The sequence below is a fragment of the Cyprinodon tularosa genome, unplaced genomic scaffold (assembly GCF_016077235.1).
Source record: "Cyprinodon tularosa strain WSP-4 unplaced genomic scaffold, ASM1607723v1 ctg465, whole genome shotgun sequence".
Classification (NCBI taxonomy): Eukaryota; Metazoa; Chordata; class Actinopteri; order Cyprinodontiformes; family Cyprinodontidae; genus Cyprinodon; species Cyprinodon tularosa.
The window spans coordinates 183,002-209,477 of NW_024039191.1; the positions used below are offsets into that span (position 1 = coordinate 183,002).

Consider the following 26,476-nt stretch of genomic DNA (forward strand, 5'->3'; position numbering starts at 1 on the left):
TAACTGAATTGAAAAATCTGCATTGCTAAATACAAGCGATACAATTTTTCCGTATTCATATTATAGCTTTATCTAAAAACATGAAAGGGGGTTAAATGGTGAGAATGTCTGGCCAGCCCAGCCTATCTTTAGTAATGGTAAAATAAAAAGAAAATGTCAATCAGAACAACACTTAGTTGAGAACCAAAGTCTGCTCCCCTCTGTATCACACTGATACAAACAGCTGTGAGAGATGATGTGTGGATGAGGCAAGGAGCTGCTGCCCCACAGAGGCGAGTGCAGCAGAGAGGATGAGTGGAGCTCAATCACTGACTGATTTCTACATAGACTCTTAATAGACTCCTGATTTCTTTGTGTGATTTCTTCTCTTCTATGGAAGAAAAGCTATTAAGCTACATCTGTCTGGATAGCAAATGGAGACCCAAAGGATGCATGTTGATGGTGATGATCTGTAAATGAATGAATGATGGTCAGTAATAGAGGAATCTGTGATGTATTGGAGTTTAGATTGTTTTGGATGTGAAGCTCTGGCATCCAACCCCTCTGAGTCACTGCTCTGGAAAAGGAGCAGCCCTCGCTCTCCTCTGTGTGCAGGGGCACCCGGAGAACCCAGAGGGCCCCTGTGTCTCTGTAAGTTACTGCTTCCACTGCACGCACAGACTCCTTCACCTCCACGTTGCGCACGGAGGGGTCGGGGGCGGATTCGGGCCAGTCAGGCAGCTCCTGGTAGCCCCCAGCTTTGGCATTCAGCAGGTGGGAAAGGGAACCCAACTGGAAGTGGTCTCTATCTGGGAAATCACAGAGTATAAAAAAATATTAAATTAATCATTAATTATTATCAGCAGGTACGTACAAAGGTTCATCATTTTCTTTTGCCAGTGGAACAAAGAATGAAAAACTGGCCCCTGTTGTCGCTGTAGTGTGCCAATGCAAGGATTGCTGAAATTAAAATAATTGGTATGGCAAACCAATTAAATCTGCTTTTATCTTTTAAAGCACTTTTTCATACATTTATGGAATAAATTTGTGGTTTTGATCATATATATTATGTATATTAAAAGAGCCTTAAGTACACTGAGTAAACCCCAGGTTCAAAAAATAAAATCCATCTTGAAATATGTAGAAGGACTTTAATTGTATTAAAAGAAAAGACTACCGTACCTTTAAATGGAGACTCGAGCACAGGTGCAGGTTTCAGAGCCAGGAAAAGCTTCTTGGCATACTTGCTGAGAGCTCCGCTCTTCTCAATGGGCACTATGAGCTGCCGAATGAACCGCGCCCGATCACGGATGTCATAGTTCTGGTCGTACTTGGCCAAGTTGAGAACGTACTGCGTCAACAATTTAGTCTGAGGGAAGAGAGAAGAAAGAGGAGAGCTGGCTGAGATGGCTACATCTTCATGGTTGAGGCTTTTTGACACACAGAGGCCACCGTTGCCACAGTATGTCTTTGAGGCAGTGACATGCTAGGGCGTAGTATTCGTTCGAGCGGAAAAACCGCCATCTCACCACTAAATGACAGTAATTCCGACACCAAACCCCTTTAAAAACATTGAAATAATGGGAACAAAGTCTCCTAGTTTGTCTGCAATCGTTAGTTTTATGACAAAGTTTACTCTGTTTTTGTTGTATTGCTTGAAAGGCATAGTTTCTCAGTGTTAAACTTTTTAGTACCCAATCACAGCTGGTTAATGAGCATAAACATCAAGTCCTAAAGCATGTAGTTTGTTTTATGGCTCTTTTATCACTTTATTCACTTGTCCTTTAAACAGACACTAAAATGATTTAGATGGGTGTATAATGTCTGACATTATTTTATTTCAGAATATAATTCATTAATTGTTCTTTGTGTTTGTGTTGTGTTTTATAATCAAGGTCATAGTAGCATCCAAAGGGAGCTGATGCTTCATTTTAGATTATAAAATGTAACTGAGTAGCTACTTTGCCTAGTAACTACTTAAATACTTTGATTGTACAGCAATCAGTTACTTTTTGGGAGAAGTTACTTCCCACTAGTTACTTTCCTTTTTGATAAAGCTTATAGTTAGAGTGGCTCAGGTTATCCTGAGCTATCTCTATAGTTATGCTGCTATAGGCTTAGACTGCTGGAGGACATAGGAACCCCCATTTCATCATTCTGCTTCATTCTCTCTCTATTCTCCTATTCTGCAGAATCTGTTAGTTCAATCTCTAACGTTATGCTCTCTCTGCTTTTCCTTACTCGCTACAAGCATACTGAGTGTGAGGGATTGTATTTGAGTCAATGAGTCGATGCAATCAACTGGTTTTCCTTAGATAGAAAACTTTGAATCAATTTGACTGGATGATCTGGTTGAAATGTAAAGTGCCTTGAGATGGCATGTGTTGTGAATCTGGCGCTATATAAATAAACTGAATTTAATTAAATTCAATTCAGTTTATTTATATAGCGCCAAATTCACAACACATGTCATCTCAAGGCACTTTACAGTTCAACCAGATCATACAGTCAAATTGATACAAAGTTTTCTATCTAAGGAAAACCAGTTGATTGCATTGACTCATTGACTCAAATACAATCCCCCACACTAAGCATGCTTGTAGCGACAGTGGAGAGGAAAAACTCCCTTTTAACAGGAAGAAACCTCCAGCAGAACCAGGCTCAGTGTGAGCGGCCATCTGCCGAGGCCGACTGGGGTTCAAGGAGACAGAAGCAGAGATACAAAAAGCAGCTGTAAAAGGCGGCCCCGTCCAGGAAACACACAGCCAGGCAGACGAGCTCCAAGGCAGCTCCCATGCCAGAGGACGAAGAGAGCACATCCACTCAGTCACGGTCAGAGAAACAGGACCACACTGGAAAACAGGCCGATCTCCAACATCTATTAACAAGGGTGTTGATAGAAGCAGCACAGCTGATGTTTTTTTTCCAGGATGACGTCACAGCCAAACAGGAACAGACGAGGCAAAGCTACTCTGAGGAAAAGCAGAGAGAGCAGAAGGTTAGAGATTGAACTAACAGATTCTGCAGAATAGGAGAACAGAGAGAGAATGAAGCAGAATGATGAAATGGGGGTCCCTATGTCCTCCAAAAGTCTAAGCCTATAGCAGCATAACTATAGAGATAGCTCAGGATAACCTGAGCCACCCTAACTATAAGCTTTATCAAAAATGAAAGTTTTAAGCCTAGCCTTAAAAGTAGACAGGGTGTCTGCCTCACGGACTAAAACTGGTAGTTGGTTCCACAGGAGAGGAGCCTGATAACTAAAAGATCTGCCTCCCATTCTACTTTTAGAAATTCTAGGAACCACTAGTAAACCTGCAGATTGAGAGCGAAGTGCTCTGTTAGGAACATAAGGAACAATCAGATCTCTGATATCAGATGGAGCTTGGCCATTTAAGGCTTTATATGTGAGAAGGAGGATTTTAAATTCTATTCTTGATTTAACAGGAAGCCAATGAAGAGAAGCCAGGATAGGAGAGATATGATCTCTCTTTTTCATTTTCATTAGAACTCTGGCTGCAGCATTTTGGATCAGCTGAAGGCTTTTAACTACAGTTTGTGGACTTCCTGATAGTAAAGAATTACAATAGTCCAGCCTTGAAGTAACAAATGCATGGACTAGTTTCTCAGCATCACCCCTGGACAGGATATTTCTAATTTTTGCAATGTTCCTCAGATGAAAGAAGGAAATTCTAGAAACCTCTTTGATATGGGATTTAAATGACAGGTCCTGATCAAAAATAACACCAAGATTTTTTACTTTATTATCTGAAATCAGTTTAATCCCATCCAAATGAAGTGACTGGCTAATCAGTTTCTTTTTCAGAGACTCTGGTCCAAAGACTATAACTTCTGTTTTGTCTGCATTCAGAAGCAGAAAATTAAGAGTCATCCAGGTTTTTATGTCTTCAAGACATGCCTGTAATCTATGTAATGGGTTAGCTTCATCTGGTTTTATAGACAGATATAGCTGGGTATCATCAGCATAACAGTGGAAATTAATCCCATGCTGTCTAATAATTCTACCAATTGGGAGCATGTATAAAGTAAAGAGAATTGGTCCTAGCACTGATCCCTGTGGTACTCCACAGGTAACCTTTGAGCGTGTTGAAGATCTATCATTAACATGAACAAACTGAATTCGATCAGATAGATAAGATTTAAACCAGTCTAGTGCTGTTCCTTTAATTCCAACAAAATATTCAATTCTTTCTAAAAGAATATTATGGTCAACTGTATCAAATGCAGCACTAAGATCCAACAGGACGAGCACAGATACAAGTCCATTATCTGAGGCCATGCATGAGAATATCATTAGTGACTTTCACCAGAGCTGTTTCAGTGCTATGATGAGCTCTAAAGCCAGACTGAAACTCTTCAAAAAGTTCATTATGGTGGAAGTGATCGCAAACTTGTTTGGCAACTACTTTCTCAAGAATTTTGGATAAGAAAGGAAGATTGGATATAGGTCTATAATTGACCAAGTCATCTGGGTCAAGAGACGGTTTCTTAAGCAGAGGTTTAATTACAGCAATCTTAAAAGCTTTAGGTACATATCCCTGTAACAGAGATAGATTAATCACATCTAAAATGGAGGAGGAGTTCAAAGGGAATACCTCCTTAAATAACCTGGTTGGAACTGGATCTAACATACAAGTTGAAGGCTTAGATGAAGACAATAATTTTGCTAATTCAGAGAGTTCAACTGGATCAAAGCAGTCTAAACCCGGTTCAGATTCCATGACTACCTCAGGTACAATCGCGGATAGATTTGAATTACTTTGTAATGTAGGATTCCGAACAGTGGCCTGAACTAGATCTACATAGATCCAGAAAGTCTAGTTCTTTGGATGTGAGTATCTCTACCTGTTTAGAGTTGGTGAGATAGAGCTTTGCAGCCAGATTTAGGATCTGTAGCTTCACAATGTCCTCTTCATTGGTAAACGACTTGGCCATCTTCCTCAAGACATCTGGAGCGATCTTTGGCACGTGCTCACAGTATTCTCCAATCAGCCACAGGATACTGGCTCGGGCCATCGGAACCTGGAAAACAGAGATATCTATCTGTGAAGCAGAGCTTTAAGCTATGCTGACAAAGGGGATGCACAAGCAAAAGGCAGAGTGACTTGCCTGGATGTTGTCGGTGAGTTTGGCCATGTGCTTGATGATGTCGCTGTGCTTTTCTGGCTGCATCTGTAGCAGCTTCTTGATGACAACCACTGACTCGGCTACCACCAGCTCTTTACAACAAGACAAGTCAAACATTTGCATCAGAGGAGGAAAACTAATATTAAAACTTAGACTCTTACCTGGGTAGGTTTGCTATTTATCTCAGGACTGTACCATATTTGGAAAACATGTTATAACCTTTATGTAATAGGGTTTGTCATAGAGAAGCAGCCTAATAGTATAAATGTGTTACTGTTTCTCTTTCTTTGAAAAAGCTGCTTTTTGAGACAATGTGTTTGGTAAATTACTTCACCACCAAACTCTTTTCCCTTTAAAAACATTTTTCAGTTGAGTCAAATAACTAAAGTCTCAAAATATGTTACCGACATTCAGAGCCTGAATCTATGGTACCTATAAATAATTAACATTTATTGTACTTCAACCTGTTCTTTTAGATTTACAAATATATTGTGTCCTATGTTACTGACGTGAAAGTAACATAGCAATAAATAAAGTAAGAATAAAAGTAGTAATAAAATCTGTTTAAAGTAAAGTAATACTTTATTATCCTGTTTTCTGCAGAACATACCACTTTAGAAGGCGTTTGATCTCTTAACTCTTACCATCTCGATTGGACAGCAGCTGCACCAGACCGTTCAAACATGTGTCTCTGACTTCTCCGATGTTGGTGGCACAGCGACCGATAGCCTGAATTGTTGCAGCCACGAAATCTTTGTCCATACTTTTAATGTAAGTCTGTGAGAAACATGTTAAACAAGGTTGTTGTTTGTGCATCCCTAAGAACATTGTTACTAAACTGTTACTACTAGTATTAGGTTACCTGAAATTCCCTGAGGATGGTGGAAATGTTTGTCTCATTGGCCAGATTTGTAAGGACCTCCAGCTGTCAAATAAACAACAATAAAATGGGTTTCAAGGCTGAATTCTAATAGATTCTTTGGGTTTACAGGTTGAGGGGGACAGGGAGGAACCTTTAGGATTTTTATCTGAGTTGGGTCTGTGGAGCGGATGTAGAAGCTCTTCAGGTATGGTTCAAACATGCCCTGCAAGGCACACACCAAGAAAATCCTAGATGTGTCAGAGTTTCAAATAAATTAAAAATAAAAAGGCAAAGTAAGTTTGGAGCGACAAGTGAGACTTACCCGCCTTTTAATGGTCATGGTTGCCACATTCTGAAGAACTACGTACTGGACTTCACTGATGGAACAAAAAATCAGAGAGGTGGACGTTAATGATGTGCAGTACTTTCATCCCTTGGTAGAACTAAAACAGCGACATTATCACGCTGGAAATCCACAGCTTCAAAAAGGAGAATGAAGAGCCATTAGCATTGCCAACTTCTTAGCAATCAACGTAGAGCTTATAGGATCTAAAAACCTTTTGTGAAGTTTAGATTAAATGAATGCAATAGGGTTTACAGCAGAGATTTACATTTTGCAAATAAGGATAAAACATGTCTGGAAGGATGATTCAAACAGCATGCAGCTCGAACTGGTTCCTTCAAGTTCAGTTTTTAAACAAAAACATGTTTGAGAGACGGCCCTGTCCAAAACTCTTTGAACGAAACTCCTCTAGTGATGCACCAAGATCAGCTGATATAATTAAAGTAGGTAAAGAAATGCTATAATGAATGGTACATATACATGCATATTTAAATGTAATGAACTGTATTCTAGGCCATGCACAAATTTTTTTTAATTTTTTAATACATCTGGTTTTTAATTAATAATCAAAGCATTTTTCAACATTTATGATGACTTTCGCTTTCTGTCTGCCAGAGTTCCACGTACTTCACTGGAAATGCACTTTAATGTTCTCTACCAACAAGTCTTATTAAAACACAGAGGTTAAAGTTAAGTTAGCCTAACATTTCAGCAGAGAGCTCAGCATGACAACATCAACAGAAAGAAATCAGTTAATTGAAGTCAGAAGCTTTAAGTGTCAAATCTGTAAATTCAAGGCTCTTTCAGGGACTCTGCTGCAACAGCATATCTGTTGATGTGAGGAAAACAGTAATAAACATAGATGAACACTATTGTAATTAGGCTAAAAGACATTTATTGTCATAATCCTAGCACTGATGGTTGGCTTTTTTCACCTGCCCCTGCTCACCTGTCTAATCGGCCCCTCGGCTGATTACCGCAGATCTTTCTCACCTGGTTCCCGCAGCTATTTATGCTGTTTGCTTGCCTGCCATTAGCACCGGATTATTGTAGCTGTTTCGGTGACAGTAACTCTAGGGTTAAAGTAAGTGTTTTAACATTTTTAATGCTGACCCCTTTCTGCCTCTTGATAATTATTTTTTTTTTTGCCTGTTTCCTGTCTGCTCTGTTCAGTTTGATTTTTGGACTGGCTTCCTGGATTCTGCTGGTTACCAGACAACTAACCTCAGCTTGGATTCTCATTGGATACCTTTTCAGCTCTCTAATCTTCTGGTTTGTGAAACTGGTTTGGACTGTTCTTAGGCTTTGGATAATCCCTGACAGACACTGTTGCTTGCTCGGCGTCGCCTAGCATCAGCTCCCCTGACCTCTCTGCTCTGAAGCGGTAACGACCACAGTGGCGGGCAATCTCCCCCCCAGGTTCCTCCTAAATCTCTAGATTGGACTGAACTCTTAACCAGAGAATCCGATAACCCGCCCTGAACAAGTTCTGCCGCTCTTTTTTTCTTTTAAAAAATAAACTTGTTTCAAACTGTCCTGTTTGTCTGCTGAATATTGTGTCCAAGAATCTGCATTTGTTACATTTATTCTGCTATCTAAATGTGCTGTAAAGCCTCTAAGTTTTAAAACAGGTATCATCTTTAAAAAGGGATTTCCTTTAAAAAAGGAAAATATCTTTAGATTGCTATCAGGGAGAAAAATATCCTAAAAGAAGTATTCCTATACATTCCAAAAAGCTGTTTAATTTACACATCTTCGTTTTTATCCACATATTAACCTTACCGTTAATAATTTAATGTACTTAAACATGTTACTATAAAATCTCAGACTGAAGACATCCTGCAGAATGGAGTTAAATACAATCCTATTGTCCAGTTCAGTGAATTTCTGACACAGAAATGCAGTTGAAATAAATCTTGTTGAATGATGACTCAATTTAACCCAGAACCATTTGCTTAATAAGAAGCTTGACAGACTTACAGCCCAGAGGCTGCCTATGTGCTGTCATCTCTCTGCATGGTTTATGGTTCCTGTTCATTTCTCTTTGCTGCTTTGGGGCCAAACTGATTTATTCTTCCTTCCTTCCTTTTCTTATTTTTCTGTTGTCTTCTGCTTTAGAGGGTTTACTGCTTTAGAGGGTTTCAAGCTTTATATTCTCTTGTGAAGCTCTTCACTGTTTTCTTTATGATTCACCTTTTTGTCAGTTACTTGCAAAAGGAATCACAGTTTTGTGAAATGAGAGCAAACATCACATTTCAATTCAGTTTTCAATTCAATTTATTTATATAGCGCCAAATTCACAACACATGTCACCTCAAGGCACTTTCCAGTTCAACCAGATCATCCAGTCAAATTGATTCAAAGTTTTCTATCTAAGGAAAACCAGTTGATTGCATCGACTCATTGACTCACAGGGACCCTGGAGGAGCTGCACGGATCAAGTGAGACAATCTGCTGATACGTGTCAAAACTAAGCTGTATGGAGGAGTGGTGAAAGGGAAGGCATTGTTGCAAAAAACATTATGAGAACTGAAATATAAAAGGCACAAAAATGTCAGACTTTTCTGGAAGCTAGGGAAGTTAACAAATGGTCAATTTACAAAGAATTGTCTAGTAATTATTAGTTTATCATTTCTTCCATTTGAATAACTGATAATGTCTGCTCCAGAGGATTTTTTTTCACGGTTGTAATGATACTGATGTTGAATAAAGGGAGTCTCTGTTCATTTTTAAGCTGAGCCTATTTGCAGCAGAAGTAATACAGGAGCAGAGGCGAGGAAGAACACCAACATGAATGGATCCAGAACTACAAGCTACACCAACGTAGCATCTCTAGACCTCCTGCGTTACATTGACGTACAGTCTACTGTGTATATACTATATAGCTATATACTATATATTGTATGTAGTATATTGTATGTTTTATATTGTAGGTCTATATAGCACGGGTCAGCAACTCGCAACTCCAAAGCTGCATGCAGCTCATTTGGAACAACCCTGGAGCTTTATCAAAAATATATGAACATTGATTTTTTTGTTTGTTTATATTAATATGGTGTGCCGGAGGTCAAATAAACATTCTTTATGTTTTCCAATGCTGGAAACATTTGTATAATAAATACAGGGGCTAATACACTTAGAGCCCGTGTTGCCATATGAGGCTTATATAAGACATTTACATTTTTGCAGCTTCAGACAGATTTGGTTATTTTTGGTCCTCTTTGAGCAGTTTGGGCTGGCAACCCCTGGTATATAGCTATAGATTCTGTATTCTGTAAATATATCTAATTTATCTGCACCATCAACACCAAGTCAAATGTAAGTGAAAACCTACTTGGCAATAAACTTGATTCTGTTTAATGGTGACAAGGATGCAGAACACACTTTATACGTTTCATTTGGTAAATATAAACACTCTATCAACTCTTTAAGTTAGCACCTAAATAGCTTCTACTTAGCCGTGCGTTGACTTCCCTGCTGGGCTCTGATGATGAGGATTTGATGACAGAAACATGGAGGGCATTAGGAAAAATGTTTGTGACATGATAGAAAAATACATGCTAGCAATTAGATTGGGAAGGCTTTTGTGTGTGTTAACGCACTTCATGGAGCCAAGTTTTGACATTTCTCTGAGAGCAACCAGAACCCCCCCCCATTTAAAGGTGCTGATTGCAGCACAAAGTCTCCCAGCACTGTTGCTGGGTTATACTTATGCAGGGTGCTATGTCACAGTTAGCGTTCACTTCACTGAAACAAACACCCTTTTTCCAGTGGCCGAAGAACCCGTTTGATCCTGGGAACAATCAGCTTTTAGTGGCAGTGGGAACAGCTCACTGAAGCGTATCATATCAAGCGACCTGCGTTAATATCACCTCGCCTCTCATCAGCATGTTAAATTGCGTAACACCATTGAACGCAACACCATTTGCTTCTCATCTAAGAAGCAGAAACAACTCTCTGTGGTTGAATTTCAGAGGGAAAAAATAGAGAAACAATAGAGCACACTGACTACGCCCTGGCTTCCTTACATGTTGCTTTCCATTGTTTACTTTCCTGATTTCTGTCTTACTTGTGAGTAACCAAGGCTAACCCAGCGGGATGGTGTCACCAGACATGAAGCCATAGATCATCGATAGATCATAGACAGAGGCCATGCAGTTTTCCAATGAGGGGTTAGACCAGCTTTTTTTGCCAATGGAAAAGGAGCAAAGAGGCTAAAAAGACAAATACCCCAAATATACAGTATGTAAGGGCAACATACCATGTCTTTAAATTATAGTTTTACATCCCTGTTCATTGGAAAGGGTGTGTAACAAATTGTATTCATATTTTTTTCAGTCGCCTAACAGATTCCTCTTCTGTTATATTTTATGAATTAGTTTAATGAAGTATCTAATAAAGCTAGTAAAATTAATTGGTAAATTAATGCACAAGTTTTTGATACAGGATTTTGAAAAAAATAATTTAGCCCTTCTTATAATGAAATGATCCTCTGGACACAAAAGAAAAATCTGGTTTTTAAGAAAATAACTGCTTATCATTAATCTTTAGGTGACTGATAAGATCATTTAGTTTGAGGGATTGCCTTTGAGTCAATGAGTCGACCCAGTGTCGATTGTCCTTAGATAGAAAACTTTGAATCAATTAGACTGTACGATCTGGTTGAACTGTAAAGTGCCTTGAGATGACATGTCTTGTGAATTGGCGCTATATAAATAAACTGAATTGTGTTTAATTTAACTTTAGATTATTTCAATAGTCGATGACTTATACCCCAATTCAAACTCATGATCCTGAAAACACCATTACAGCTGTGAAACATGGTCATGGCTGCATCAAGCTGGAGGGATAATTTCCTTAGGAGAATAGAGGAAACTTAGTCAAAGTTGAAGGGACGATAGATGGAGCTAAACACTGAGCAAACTGAAAAAATAAAGAACAAATAGATTCTTAAACCCCAGTCGGCCTCAGCAGATGGCCGCTCACGCTGAGCCTGGTTCTGCTGGAGGTTTCTTCCTGTTAAAAGGGAGTTTTTCCTCTCCACTGTCGCTACAAGCATGCTTAGTGTGAGAGATTGCTGAAGAGTCGATGCAATCAACTGGTTTTCCTTAGATAGAAAACTTTGAATCAATCTGACATGATGATCTGGTGAACTGTAAAGTGCCTTAAGATGACATGTGTTGTGAATTGGCGCTATATAAATAAACTGAATCAAAAGGACTTGAATTGCAGAGAAAACTGAAACCAAATTAACACAACAAGGCTAAAGGTGCAACCAGAGGGAGAATGGAATACCTCACATCGATCATAGTTATGTGGTAGAATGGTCCCTTCAAAGTTTAGACTGAAAGCAATTAAGAATCTGTTGCAAAACTTTGATTGAATCGATGCTCACATGCACTCTCCATCACATCTGAATTATCTTTAGCAACTTTGCAAAAAAAAAGCAACAGTTTCAATCTTCAGATGTGCAAAGTTGGTCCTGGCATACCCTAGAAAGGTTGAAGCTGCAATCGAGGGAAAAAAAGAGGATTTTAAAAAGTGCCAATAAATAAAAATGGACAGATCAATTTTTTCAACAGATCAACTTCACTGTGTTAAAATCCAACATATAACACCTGTTGGTCCGTCTATTAAAAACCATTAAATCACCATGAAATAACGTGGCCAAAACAGCAAAAGTGGTGTGAATGCTTTTGCGCTATGCAGTTTATTCATTAAAATAATTGGATATAAATGACTAGCTTGATTATATGCAGGATTTTCTCTTTTTTTTAATTAGTTTTAGGCTCTAGTGGCCTTTATTTAGGCAGACAGGAAATGGGGGTCGAGAAGGGGGAAAGGCAAAGGTGCTGGAAGCTGTGACAGCCGGAAAGAGGACTGTAATATGTAATGTGTAATATGTATGAGGGTTGTGTGCTTTTAACCGCATCCCGTATCTTTTCTGAATGGAGAACTATAGAGAGCTCACCTGTGGCTCCTAAGCAGACGGACCAATGCTTTGGCAATCACACCCACTTCTGCTTTCGGGGCCAGATGGAAATACAACTGAGCCACGGCCATCACCACCTGGAATAAACAAGAAGGTTATGTGAACAATAATAATCCTTTTCCAGCTGGTTGATTTTGCCTCCATCTACGTATCTGAATTGGAAACAAGCACTGGCTTTTTTTTTTACAGTTCTGTTTCCTGTGATGTGGAAAATGTCTGGTTTACATAGCAAATGTGTTAATCAGACATCCCTGTTTTGTTTTCTGTATTCTGCTCTAAGGTTTAAGAAAGGAATGAATAGTCTGTGGATGCATTCAGTAAAAAAATATCTATATTTCTGCTGTTAGCAGAGGAGTCCTCCACAGCAGTCTGACTTTATAAAATGGCTACTTCTCCAAGACATGTCTGATTAAGGTGTTTAACAAGCTGGTGTCTGACAGCCTGCTCATTTGGAGCTGGAGAGCAGTCCTATAAAATGTACCAACTGTTTCTAGAGAAATGGATATTAAAGCAAATCAACATTTTTAATAATTTGTTAGTCAGTAAATTTCAAGATAAGTCTGAAGTTCACAGAATAATAAAAAGTGTGTGTATGCTTTTATTTTATCGCTCTAATAGAAGGAATAAAAAGTGTGAACCAGACTTTAAAAAAATGTCTTTCAGAATATCTTCAATTTCCCTCATAGGTGAAAATTATCTCAGATGGTTCTCTGCTCCAAAATCCTTGAAATGGAGGATTAGAGGTGTTAAAAGTATTAAAGTTGATGATTCAACTAGAAGTAGAAATTGCACTGTTTAAAAATGCTTGTTAGAAATTAGGGGATCAAATTAAGCTTTTTACTCACGTAAAAGTGTAAAAGTAACATTTTTATAAGTACTTAAAGTATAAAAGTAAAAATAACGCAGGAAAACTACTTAAAAAGAAAACTGTTTCAGACAGAAACTTTAAACCCCATACTGTTACTGCACAGCCCTATTAAACGAAGATTTTTCTACAATTGAGGATGATAACTTTGCATCATCTCGAAAAACGATTTATTTTGGTATTTGGCGAACAACATGTTGGTGCAGCACCGAGTCCATCCAAAAAGGAAATTAGTTGTCTGGATGAAACTAAATACTTTTATGGTTTTTATCATTTTAAATACCGGTAATAAGGAAAAAGAGCCTAAAAAAAAAAAGAAACTATTTTTAAAATGTAAGGAGTAGAAAGAAGAAATAATTGTAAAAAAAAAAAAAAAATGTAAGGCGTAGGAGCAGAGGCGTGCACAGACATTTTGGGGGGCAGGTGCTCAGGAGGGGGGGGAGGGCACTTTTTAGCGCACGTGTAACACTTAATTATAAAAAAAAATAAACGCATGTTGAATGAAATTTGACTTTTATTTGTAACATTCTCTAAACGTGAGTTTTCAATGGAAAAAAGTCACACCACCAACAGAACAGACTAAAGCATACTTCTTTCATCTGGCTCATCTCCCTGTTTTCCCTCACCCATCTGTTCTCCCTCATCCTGGTCTTTTTCTGTCTCTGTGTCTTCCCTGAACTCTTCCTCATCTCCTGTCCTGTTATATGTTGATGGTATAGAGCTTCCCTGCTGTGACTGGCTACAATATATTAATAATAACCATCATGACAATAATAATAATAATAATAATGATAATAATAATAATAATAATAGCTTTAACAAATATGCCACATTAGTTTAAATAATGAGCTATTAGGGCAACATGACTGGAAGTCTTGTCACGTGGATATGACTTATGGTAGCCTACAAAATAATAGCTATTTTAATACCTGCTGCACAAACCACTTAAAAATAAAATGTGAACAGCTTTTAAGATTTTTCAATACGATTAACCCTCCTTTCTTGGCATTGTGCTGCAATTACTAAATCAATATACAATTAAGACAATAAAGAGACCAAAATGTGTTAATTTATGTTGCCTAACAAAACCTATACAACAGAAAACGTTTGTCTTAACACATAGATTTGTACAGAAGAGGATTAGGGCCACTGAAAAAAAAAAAAAAGTTAACTGATTTTTAAATTTTATTTCAGTTTAACATGGGAAAAAAGTCAGAATTCTGACTTTTTTATTGTCAGAATTCTGAGATTAAAGTCAGAATACTGAGCAAAAAGTCAGAATTCTCAGCAAAAAGTCAGAATTATGAGAAAAAAGTTAGAATTATGAGATTAAAGTCAGCATTCTGACTTTTTTCCCATACTAAACTGAAATAAAATGTAAAAATCAGTTAACTTATTTTTATTTTTTTTTTCAGTGGCCCTAATCCTCTTCCGTATTTGCAATTGCAAACTCTACCAAAATTATTTGTAGCCTATGTGGTCGTCCTCACGTTATCTGCCATTGACTTGGGCTACAGTGTAAAACTTTCAGAATCAGGTTTATTGCCATTGTTAGTGAAGGAGTTCACAAACTAGGAATTTTTTATGGTACAATCGTGCTACATGATTCATGAAACATATCATATGGAATAGGTAAATAAAATTATAAAAATATCTAAAAACTGTGGGTATACGTCATGCAATAGAATAGACTAATATATACCCTTAAGATAAAAATATAGATATAAAATATAAAAAGTAAAATAGCATCTTACAAGGAGACAACTAGTTTATCTGGTGACCAGTCGGCAAAATGCGTGTTTGGTGCTGCTGAATGAGACATTTTAATGCACAACAAAATGATTCTGCTTGATTTGTATATTACCTGGCTATTGGGACACGAGAAAAGCAGCCTGTCAACGGCCGTTCCTGCTATCTGAAAACTGCTATGATGCTGCGCATCTGGCATGCCCTGCGGGCGACCGAGCGAGTTCACGTGACAAAGGAAGTGAGAGAGGCTGGTCGTTTGTGCGCAAGTAGGTCGGTCATTTCGGGGCATTGTTTCAGTCGTTTTTAATGGCTCAGGTTTTCAAAAGATGGTTTCAAAACCGACCTCAGTAAAATCTTAATAATATTAATAATAATAATAATAAAAAAAACGAGTTTCAAAAGGGCATTTTCATTGATAGAGGGCAAACTTCCTAGTGCTTTAGCACCACCTAGTGTCTATGTGTGCACGCCCCTGCGTAGGAGTAAAAAATAATTACTCCAGTAAAGTATAGATAGGCAAAATTTCTACCAAAGCAAGGTAACAAAGTATTTGTAGTACCACAGCACATACATGATTTGGATACCTCTCTGTTTCAAAATCTGTGATCTAAATAATCACATGACTCTTCAGCAGCCAGTTAGTTGATCCTATATAAATCAGGTGTGTGGACGTAAGGAGGCGACTAAAACATGAAGGCTACAGCTTAAGGCACTCAGAGTGCATGCAGGTCTCACAGCGGCGTTGCGGCTCTGCAGTAGAGGCTTGGTGTTCCTCAGCAGTAGCCGGTGGTCGGGGTCCATGACGTACGGCTTCCTCTTGGCCATTGCTGCGGCCTCTGCTTTCTTCTCCTTCTCCTCATCTTCCTCATCCTCGTCTTCGTCTGAACCATAGAAGGTCTTCTCCCCACCGCCTCCCTCCTCTAGCAGAGTCTCCTGCAGTCAGTAGGATGTACCAGAAACGTGTTGTTTTACTATTTTAAAGCAACTGATTTCCAGATACAGTTCTTCCATTTTAGCATTTTATGTCACACAAAAGCACAAAATGAAAAACGAAAAATGCAGAGCTGTATGAAACATGTTATCTCAAGGCAGTTCTTAGGAAACTAATTCCAACAAATCATATATTTAGATAGCTTAGAAGTGTTTTGATTGCCTCGACTTTGCAGAAGTTGCTTCTCCTGAATGAGCCTGTGGTGACAGTAAATATCACCACAATTGTGTTGTTGACTCTGCAGCAATCCCTCACACAGAGTTTGCATGCAGTGATGTTAGGGAGGGAAAACTCTCTTGGTTTATTTAAATAAGTACCAATTCACAACACATGTCAACCAAGGTCATTTATAGCTCACCAGATCATCCAGTCAAATTAATTCAAAGTTTTCCATCTAAGAAAACCAGCTGATTGCATCGACTCATCGACTCACACTAAGCATGCTTGTAGCGACAGTGGAGAGGAAAATCTCCCTTTTAAGTGGAAGAAACCTCCAACAGAACCAGGCTCAGTGTGAGCGGCCATCTGCCCAATTATTAAATTTAAATTTATAGGTTTGTAAACTTCTTTAGCTTAAATAAACTTTTAGAAACTCTCCAGTCATTTAATTTTTGCCTCATAATAAACTTTTTTCATGATCCGAAACATTTTAGTGCAAAGAAAAGTTGGTATTAACATGTAAGGAGGTTAGCTTTACACTGTTGAGTAAATGTTTATTTAGCAAAGGTTTTCTTCTTTTGTACAATTACTACACAAATATAATATTTCAGATGGCATATTAATAATTATTATTTAGTTTCTCACATTGACGTTTGGGTTGAGAAACTGGGTCCTTGCGTAGCGGGTCAACATATTGATGATGACGACCTGCCCCCACTCCTCCACGTCGATCAGCAGGTTGCACAGCTTCCTGTAGTTTTTGTGGATCAGATCGATGCGCTCCGGGCAAACCTCCTCAAAGGCCATCACCACGCTTCCAGCCACCAGCTGTGGTATATATATTTAATATATTTCCAAACTCTTACCGGCAGAGAATCATATATTAGTAATAATGAGGGCTAAATATAAGCCATGCAAGAGGTGAAATCCTTCAACCCAGTATTTTCCTTAGAATTTGTTCAAATCAAAGTTCAAATCATCGAAGCAAATTCAAACAGGAAAGCAGTTGAGTTTTTGTTGCTGGCTGTGATTTTTATTATTTTTCTTTTTTCTATTTTTAAAAACTAAGCATAAACATCAAGGCAGCACAACTAAAAAAGTAAAGTAAACAAAAAACTTACAGTAGTTTTGTCTGCCAGGAGTTTCTCTATCACTTCTATAAGCTGATCTTTTTGCTCAGGATCCAAACTAAGATCAGAAGAAAAAAAAATAAAACTTCACACATTGATAAAAATCACACTGAAGTATAAGAAGCACAGATGAATTTCATTGGCACAGCAGCTGTAGGTTTGTGAGGGACTTTTTTCACACTAAGGTGGTGTTGCACCGAGTTTGGATTTCTGCTTAATTTCTGTTGTTGAGGTGGAGCAGCACCTGTAGAGTTTGGGGATAGCATGGGCAGCAGTCTTCCTGACATAGGGAGACATATCTGAAGCAGCTTCTTTGATGGCCAGCATCATTATGGGGACAATAATGGTAACTCGTATGCTGGACAGGACACGCAGGGCGCTGGCTCTGATCAGCTGATTGGGATCCTGCAAAAAAATAAAAACATGCATGAACTCACTTATTGAAGATTCTGCTGGTAAATACTCTACTGGGTTAATTTCTAACCTGACTAAAGTTCCAGATTTTTCTAAGCTGTTTCCCACTTATTTATGGGATGCATCAAGGCTCCACATTAGGACCCATGAAGAAATAGCTGTGAGTGTGTTGCAATTTGTGCATGTATGCAACAGACCTGCAACATCCTGACAGCAGGAAAGAAACGCTGAACGTACCTTTAATCCACGCTGGAACGTAGAAATTGAGAGAAGGGCAAGATCCTGCTGCTCTTCTGCATAACGCACCAAGTAAACATAGACCAGCTTCTTCACCTGGAAATAAGCAGGAGGGAAACAAACTGCTCAAGTCACAGTGGAAAGTTGAAAAGTAATTCATTCATTAATTAGATAAGAAAAGCTGCTGTTGGATCAGAAAAAAACTTACAAGTCAGGAAAATTAAAGATGAAAACGCAAAACAAACAAAATGGAGGCCAACTTAAACTGGAACAAACCTCAATGTTTTTACACGCCACGTTTTTTACCACGGCGGGGAAAAGGTCTGATGCGTTTTTGCCCCGGGCAATCATCTGGAGAAAAAAATAAAATGTGATTAAATGAGGAATTTATGGGAGTGTTTGAGTTTTAAAACATTTTCTAAGAGACAGATCAAAGTACAGCAGTCATTAACTGTTTGGTCATTTCTGTAAATACAAAGGTTAAGTTTACAGTGTTTTAATCAAAAACTGGATTAAAAAAAAAAAGACACACTTTGTGGGGGTTGGAGAAGAAGTGCCCAAAGGTAAGCCAGAAATAATTTACAAAAGAAGAAATCAAAAATTCAGCATGACTGATTTTAAACAGACAAGAATCAGTATTTCTTTAGACTCTGTTTCTATGTTTCTGTGAAAATATATTTCATTATAGTATTGGTGTCCTTTCATCTTCCTGCAGTGGTGAATTATAGGTTGGCTGCTGTGTTTAGGATTAAACAATCAGATCATGAATGGACAGGTTGGTCATGTTAACATCCTGGTTACCTCGTGTGACTTCCTGTGTTTGATGGATTCAGACGACTTAGATTATTGTGAGACAGAGTAAATCTAAAGTGCTGCGTGTCATGTGACCCCAAAGTAAACCTTATTCACACTCACAGCCACAATCCGCTTCATCGCCTCCAGCTTCAGGGAGTCTTTGTTGCTGTCCAGCATCTCCTTCAAGTCATCATGCCTGATGGGAGAAAACATCCAGGATCAGCTCACAGTTCCGTTTTATATCAGAGCGGCGGAGAAACAGCGGAACCACACTAAAGGTGTCAGGAAACGAAGGCCTGCTTTTCAACTTTGGATTCGCAGCTGAATATTTCACAGAGTGCAAATGTGACCCAGAAAGTTTCCTTTGAAGTAGGAAATTAGGTTTGCAAAGCATATAAGCCTGTATTACAGCAGCATATAAAAAAGGCAGCAGCATAATCCCTGAGAAAAGGTTGATGCTTTGCTAGAAGGACATTCTTTTAGCTACAGGATGCATTGCTCCTGATGAACTAAATATTCCATATGATCAGTGGTTATTTGCATCGGAAAAAAAGAAAAGAAACTTTCCACATTGTTCCTCAATTTTTATTTAATAGGGACGGAAAAAAAGACACATATATCATTACAAAAATAATCTAATGAGCTTCTATGGCAGAGTTTACATTATTCAGAACACCCACCAGAGGTGTTAAGTAACAAAGTACCAATACTTCATTATCTTCCTTCATTATCATTATCTCGTAGAAAGGTTGGCTATCTATACTCTACTGGACTAATTATGCTTTAGACAACTTTTTACTTCTACTCTGGAATTGTCTCTACTTCCTACTTCTTACATTTTAAAAATAGACTTGTTAGTTTTGTTTCATATAAGGTTATTTTATTATGGCCTGTTGGTATTTAAAGGAGAAAAAAAAAACCTTAAAATATTTTATTTCGTCCAAACAATTAATTTCTTTGTGGTTGGACTCTGTGTTGCACAAACTTGTTTTTCACACATACCAAAATCGTTTTAAAAGATGATGCAAAGTTAAATTAGTCACTGTTACCATTAGTTATAAAACTAAGAAAATGAAGTCTAAGGAATTTATCATCCAGAATTGTAGAAACTGTTCCTTTAATGGGGTAGAGCAGTAAAGCGTCTGTCCTCAACATTTTTCCTTCATTACTTTTACTTTTATACTTAAAGTAGATTTAAATGGCCTGTACTTATAAATGGCCAGTATTTATTTAGCGCTTTTCCAAGTCAGGAGACTTGACGAAAGCGCTTTACACTATATTCAGTCCTTCACCCATTCACGCACACCCTCACACCCTGATGGTGGCAAGCTACATTGTAGCCACAGCTGCCCTGGGTTATAAAAATATTACTTTTACACTTTTACTTGAGTAAAACGCTTAAGTTGATACTCTGTAAAAAACTATAAAAACACTTCTCCAAAAGTGTTTTTAAACAGTTGGATTTATAGTTCTGCTTGAGTAATAAACATGAATACTTTTGACACCTCTGATCCTAACTAAAAACAATTTCTAATTAATGCATCACATTTTTCTTTGTAAACAATAATGGAAACAAATGTTTAGAAATCTAAATAATTCAGATTTCTATCCTCCTGGTGACCGTCTGATAAATATGTGCTTTCTGTACCAGAGCATTGAGCATTGGTTTACACACAGAAACTGCAAACTACTAGAAAAGGATCGACAGACAATTCCCTCCTATAGCAGATTTTTGCTGTGGAACAAAACACGTATCTATTAATTTCTCCTTAAAGATCGACAAACTGCAGCTATTTAAATCAAAGAGGCCGACAAGAACAAGTTTGGATTCATCTTTAAAAGCTGAAATTAAAATCTTTACCAACGTGGAAATCTGTGTATAAACTCAAGTGTTTTTTTGTTTTTTTTAATTTACTTTGCAATAAAAGAGAAGAGAAGTGAATATTGCCTTTAACCAACATACATCACACCATTAATTGGGATTTTGCTGACCAGAAAATAAACATTGGTTGTCAGGAAACAACAATAGCTCTGCTTTAGAAACCAAATGAGAAATGGAAGCAATTTTTCAATAATCTAACCAACTAGTAATTGATCAATAAAAGTTTATCCACCAAAAAGCTAAACTTAGCAATGTTGCTGTTTATCATAAATTGCTTATTCCATCTAATCAATTCCTATAGTTGACTTTGAAAGGCTTTGAAGAGTATAAGGCTTAAATGTAATTTACTTTCTACAGTTTATCTCATCTACTTTGACCTAAAGTGGGTAAGAAGCTAAAACCTTTGTACATTGTTCTCTAACCTTCCTTAGACTTCTCCACAGCTTAATCCCCGACTTTATCACCAATTTCCTCTAACAAATCTCAGCAGCTTTCATAAAACAAATGGATTCATACTACAATTAAATTCCAGCCTCTATTTGCTGATGAAGGTAGTTATTTGCACTCCATTCCATTTAGGGCTAAGTTGCTAATTATATTTCAACAATACATTTCTGTTTTGTTTTCTTGTATTCCTCTATAGTTTATTTTAGGCTTGGCAGGAACAGACGCTCCCCACTGGTAACACCTTATAGAGCAGACCCTGATCTAAGCAGAGATGCTGCTCCATCCTGCTGTCATATGAACTGCAGCAAACAACCCTGCTGCTTTCTGCCAAACCTGTTGGGTGGAGAAAGGCAAACAGCGGTCACACAAAGGCCGGCGCTTACGGGCTGCATCCCTGCTGCAGCTCCACAGCATAAAGACGGTGGAGTAATTAGATAAGGGGGGTGATAAATCGTTGACATTGTCAAAATGTTTATCTGTTTTGCTGCCTTTTCATTTATCAAGAAGGGCAAACTGATAACCTTTCACACATTCTAAACTTTCAGGCTTTTTTATTTTTCCGATCTGAAATAAAAAGTCCCTCCCCAACTAGTTTCCAAGGTAACAAAGGATGCAATAAAATGTGGCTAAGTGATTTCCTGCCTCTTTGCAGAGGAAGCCAGAACAGCTTTGATTCATGCTGCTTGATCTGTTAAACAGCAGGTGTGGGATGAAGGACCCAGACGCATGCTTTCCCTAATGTGGATGTAAATATTTGTGTTTATGCAAAATGTTCATTCATAAAAGCGTTACAGAGGCTTTAAAATACTTTTTATTGAATATGTTTTTCACATTCAAATAAAAATAAAACTGCTTTACCAACTATTCTACTAACTAGTTTATTTAATTTTTTTTAGAAGGTGAGAATTAATCTAAAAGTAAAATGGAGTTATAGCCTTTTATTTTCTTTTTACTTCTGAAGTGGAATCAGGGGCTTGATGGTTTATTCAGTACCGGCCATCTGGTTTAGACCCATGACATCAGCGAGACGACACGTGGCGGCTGCAGATCATCAGCACTTTAAACTGACGTTGAGGTGCGAATGTCTCTCCAGCATCACAGCGTTGTAATTATAAATAGTAGATCCTTCTATCACACACTTCAAACACCAAACCCATAGAAAAACCTCCATTAAAATCTTGACACTGAGGGTTATTTTTAGATGAGAGCCATGAACTGATGATGGTACAAAAACGTGGTTGGATGCCAAACAAAAGAGAACATCTGAAAATAACAGGACTTGGTAAATTAAAATTGCCCAAAGCAATGAGGAGTAGAGACAGAACAGGAAAAATCTGATCCCCATTTCTAGCTCACATCCTCGCCCCATCGTCTGTATGCTGAGCATTTCTCTCATCTTATGTTGGTTCTGAAGCAGTTCTGATCTGCTCACTGCCCGATGAGTCAGATGAAAAACGTTTTTAGGAGTGATGACATTAAACCAAAACAAAGGAGTAGAACAGAAATATCTGTCTGCATGAAATTACAGGTGAAAGATTTGTAAGTACGGTCTCTTTAACTTAGGAGCAAAGACTAAAAGCACAGGAAGGGGAAGAGTTTCAATTCTTGGTTTGGTTGGACTGAAATTAATATTTTGTCTACAGTCCCTTCTTGTTCTTGTGACTGTAAGTTTGCTTAAAGTTAACAATGAAGGTCAACTATTATTATGTTAGCGATCCTGAAAGTAGAGCGTAACCTGGTGTCCTAGGTGCTCAGAAAATGTAGCCATGATTTGAAGCATACAAGACAATATTTTTCATAGTATCAGACACTAATCTCTCTAGACTTTTGCTGGTGAGGATAATTTGAGATTACAAATTTAAGGTCTGATACATCAGACAGTTGATATCAAAGTTTTGTTGTTTTTTTTTGCATCATTGTTGGCTGCTCAGTGCATTCTGCAGCCATGTCTCCATATGAGCTGGTTCATGTTTACTATCCTATGTTAATGTTTTGTTTGATGTGTCAATCTTGAATTAACCAAAGCGGACAAGGTTGGCTTATTTAATTCACTCAAAATGAAAAAAGTTATTTTTTTTTTTTTTTTTTTCCAGTGTTTTATTATCATTACACTGTCACAAGTACAGAGCAGTGAAAATAACAATCTGCCTCTAACCCATCCCTCTGGGAATGGGGAGGACTGCCATTGTGCAGGGGAGCAGTGTGGGGGTTAAGGGTCTTGCTCTGGGACCCAGAGCACTGGGGGTCGAAATGCACAATGCCCTAAACACCTAATTCTAAGGACCCACAATGGCAGCTCATTCCCCCACCTGGGATACAAACCCAGGCTTCCTGATTGCAGGACAGGTGACCTACCACTTGAGCTAGCCAGCCGCTTTTATATACCTGGTAAATAAATATCAGTTTTCAGGTAAAACAAGCATCTATAGACAGGTCAGGGTTGGAGTCAGTAATTCTGGAAATCAGCTCAATTTGTAAGCAAGGGGGTAAAAACAATAATGTAGTTTAGACAAAGTCACACTCAGTAAATTAAGCTTGAGCGTAAATTCAATCGGGAAGAACCACCTACAATGTCCGTCATTCAGCTCAAATCAAGTCGGGGGGGTGCACCTTCTCCGAAGCCAATCATCTTTCAAGATCCACTTCATTTAGCTCCTGGCCTAGCTTTTTTTGCCCACTTGCAAGTGAACCTTCATGATTCACAGGATCAAAGTCTTCCGCCGGGTCGCGAGCCCCAAATAAATAATTTAATTTATGTCTTTATCTGCTTCTGTCTCCTTGAACCCCAGTCATCCTCAGCAGATGGCCGCTCACACTGAGCCTGGTTCTGCTGGAGGTTTCTTCCTGTTAAAAGGGAGTCTTTCCTCTCATGGTAAGAAGAAGAATTGCAGGAAGTCAATAAGTTGATGCAATCAGCTGGTTTTTCTTAGATATAAATATTTTGAAGAATAAGATTGTATATGAGTCTCACCAGGTTGGAAAAGAAAAAAATCTCAGTAAAAACAATAAAATCTTCAACAATTATTCCCTGTAAAACAGGCAAAGCAATGTGGTGATTACCTACATATTTGAATTGAACCTTAGAAAGCTTTATGTTGGTCTAATAAAATCCCTGGTACCTCATAAGCATCCAAATAAAGATGTTTAGATGACTGGCATTAAATGGTTCCTACTGGAACTTAATATCTGTGGCTGCTGGAAAAAAGGGAAAACTATAATGACATCCACTGCATTGATTTTAAACTCACATTTTACAAGGGACTGGATTAGGGCTGAAACAATTATTCAGACTGATCATGTTTAAGTGATTACTGAAATAATGCTATTAGGGCTGGGTGATATGGCTTCAAATCTAATTTCGGATTTTTTCCTACCAGATCTGATTAATTAAATTTACAAAACCTGAAGATGCATTATAAAAACTCACATTACTTTCAAAGACCAGCTTTTATTTTGCTCATCCCACTGGGAGGTGATCTTCACTTAAGGGGCCATGAAATTCGAGCTTGGAAAAACTACTGTAACGTTACTGTGTTTCACAACAAACAATGAAAATATAACATTGATAGCAGCTAGTGCTCTGTGAGCTGGTTTATCAGCATAGAGGAGACATCTGAGAACATAAAGCGATGAGCTGATTTCACTCTGAGCGATGAATGGATGGCTGTTATAAAATGAAATCTCCATAAACCAAAAATTTGATTCATCAATATATGAAACACTTTGCATTCAACATATAATAGAAAAAAACTTTTTTCTCCCATCAATATTTTTTTTTCACAGAACTCCTAAATGAACATAGTTTTATGTTTGCCTGGTTAAAATCCTGCTTAAAATGATTTTCTATCCAATTATTAATCAATTGATCAAAAAAAAAAAAAAAACAATCAACAGATTATTGGAAGCACCCCTGTCCCTCAAAGACTTGATCGCATCCGGGATTAAAGCAACGATGAACCTCACTTTAAAAACCATTGGTAGAGAAACAAAAAAAGAAGGAAATCGTTAAAGTTAATGGGAACATTTGTTGGAAATCAAAAACATCTACATCCTTGTTTCAACCAGCACCAGATCAATCGTATGATTTGATTTAGGATTATTGAGAAGTCAATCTAAAAAAAACAGGAAATGTTCTTTCATCCCAGGATTGTACAGGAGAGAAAGCTGGAAGGTTTCATTTGTTTCACAGCTCATGATGATAAATCCACCTAATCAGCCTCTCTGGTTTTTAGACAGGGACTGATACGGCTTCTGATGGCAAACAAATTCAAACATGTTTAATTAAAGTGAATCCTGGAAATGTTTAATATTAATAATGTTGGTTTGGAGCGAGAGGCTGTCGCAGTGGAATCATCTGACTGATTAAGCATGTCTCTAGGAGGAACGGACAGCTGGTTGGAGCCTGTTGACCGATGGCAGACAAGTAGAATATCTGGTATAGAATGAAGCTCTTAAAGTGCTTTGGATGAAGTCTAGATATATCACTTTGTTTAAAACTGTTTTCTATCGCTGAGCTTGAAGAAAAGCGTCACATTGATGAGCAACATGGAAAAACAGTCCCGGTCCCCGAGGGGCCCTCAGAAACTCTACACCAACACTACTTCTCTTATTTCTCTGGGTTTTTTGTTTTTTTCAGTACCAGCGACGGCTGAATTTACAACACCTGTTAATTATTTAACCTGCTGTTGCCCAGTGGAGCGCACAGCCGCGTCTGTTACCCGGAGCAGGAGCCAAGATATCAGCTGGAAGGTATCCATAAACGTAAGGCAGCACTGAGATACTACATCAGATGTGGGGTATGTGACAGCGGTGGTTAGAAAAAGGAGCGGATGAGAATTAATCAGAAACAGCCTCGACGACTGACGACTTTCAGCCTTGCATTTATGAGGCTGGAGCCATGCTGGCTTTTCTAGTGTGACACAGCTTTGAAAGCGATGCTCTGATTTCATTCGATTTAAAACAAGTGATTGGAGGTTGAAGCCAAAAACATTAAAAAAGGTCATTTTGTGTGCTTGTGATTCTGAAAACATAGCTTTTCATTGTAGATGCAAAATTAATGAAAGGAGCAGCCTTGGCTTTTTAAATAACAAACCACACCAAGCTAACTATTAGCAACATAGGCTAATAACTGTGTATTTAATTTAATTCAAAGATAATTTTTTTAAACTTTGTTTACAGAAATCTTCCAGACAATAATGATGAATACTTCAAGAAGTTTGTATATAATTTGAACAGAAGAAATATTCAATTTAATTCAGTTTAGTTTATTTCTATAGCGCCAATTTACAACACATGTCATCTCAAGGCACTTTACAGTTCACCAAATATGAATATGAACATAAACAAGGGTTTGTGGCTACTTATTGAGATCCAAGCTAGCTACAATTCAAACATAAAAACTCACACAGAGAGGAAAGACAGAATAATTTTATTGATATAATTACTTATATCAGACCTCAGCAGAAAACATGCATGAACAGGAG

The 26,476-nt window shown here is 37.9% G+C and overlaps 1 protein-coding gene across 13 annotated transcripts in view; it reads right to left on the bottom strand.

Annotated features, from left to right (window-relative positions):
• The window catches only part of LOC119793978 (AP-3 complex subunit beta-2), a 59,566-nt gene that overhangs the window by 22,434 nt on the left and 10,656 nt on the right, over positions 1-26,476 (bottom strand). For 8 of the 13 annotated variants that reach the window (XM_038301321.1, XM_038301320.1, XM_038301323.1 and 5 more), the window contains exons 2-17: positions 18,785-18,860; positions 18,146-18,220; positions 17,870-17,965; positions 17,463-17,623; positions 17,210-17,276; positions 16,734-16,916; positions 15,674-15,871; positions 12,304-12,401; positions 6,312-6,366; positions 6,141-6,212; positions 5,990-6,052; positions 5,772-5,904; positions 5,110-5,219; positions 4,846-5,022; positions 1,162-1,348; positions 670-788 (exon numbers count right to left, since the gene is read on the bottom strand). In XM_038301321.1, coding sequence (XP_038157249.1) covers positions 670-788; positions 1,162-1,348; positions 4,846-5,022; positions 5,110-5,219; positions 5,772-5,904; positions 5,990-6,052; positions 6,141-6,212; positions 6,312-6,366; positions 12,304-12,401; positions 15,674-15,871; positions 16,734-16,916; positions 17,210-17,276; positions 17,463-17,623; positions 17,870-17,965; positions 18,146-18,220; positions 18,785-18,860 — 1,870 coding nt within the window. Of the gene's footprint in view, positions 1-657; positions 789-1,161; positions 1,349-4,845; positions 5,023-5,109; positions 5,220-5,771; positions 5,905-5,989; positions 6,053-6,140; positions 6,213-6,311; positions 6,367-12,303; positions 12,402-15,673; positions 15,872-16,733; positions 16,917-17,209; positions 17,277-17,462; positions 17,624-17,869; positions 17,966-18,145; positions 18,221-18,784; positions 18,861-26,476 lie in introns of all 13 variants that reach the window. The other 5 variants (XM_038301322.1, XM_038301319.1, XM_038301315.1 and 2 more) reach the window with 1 other exon arrangement.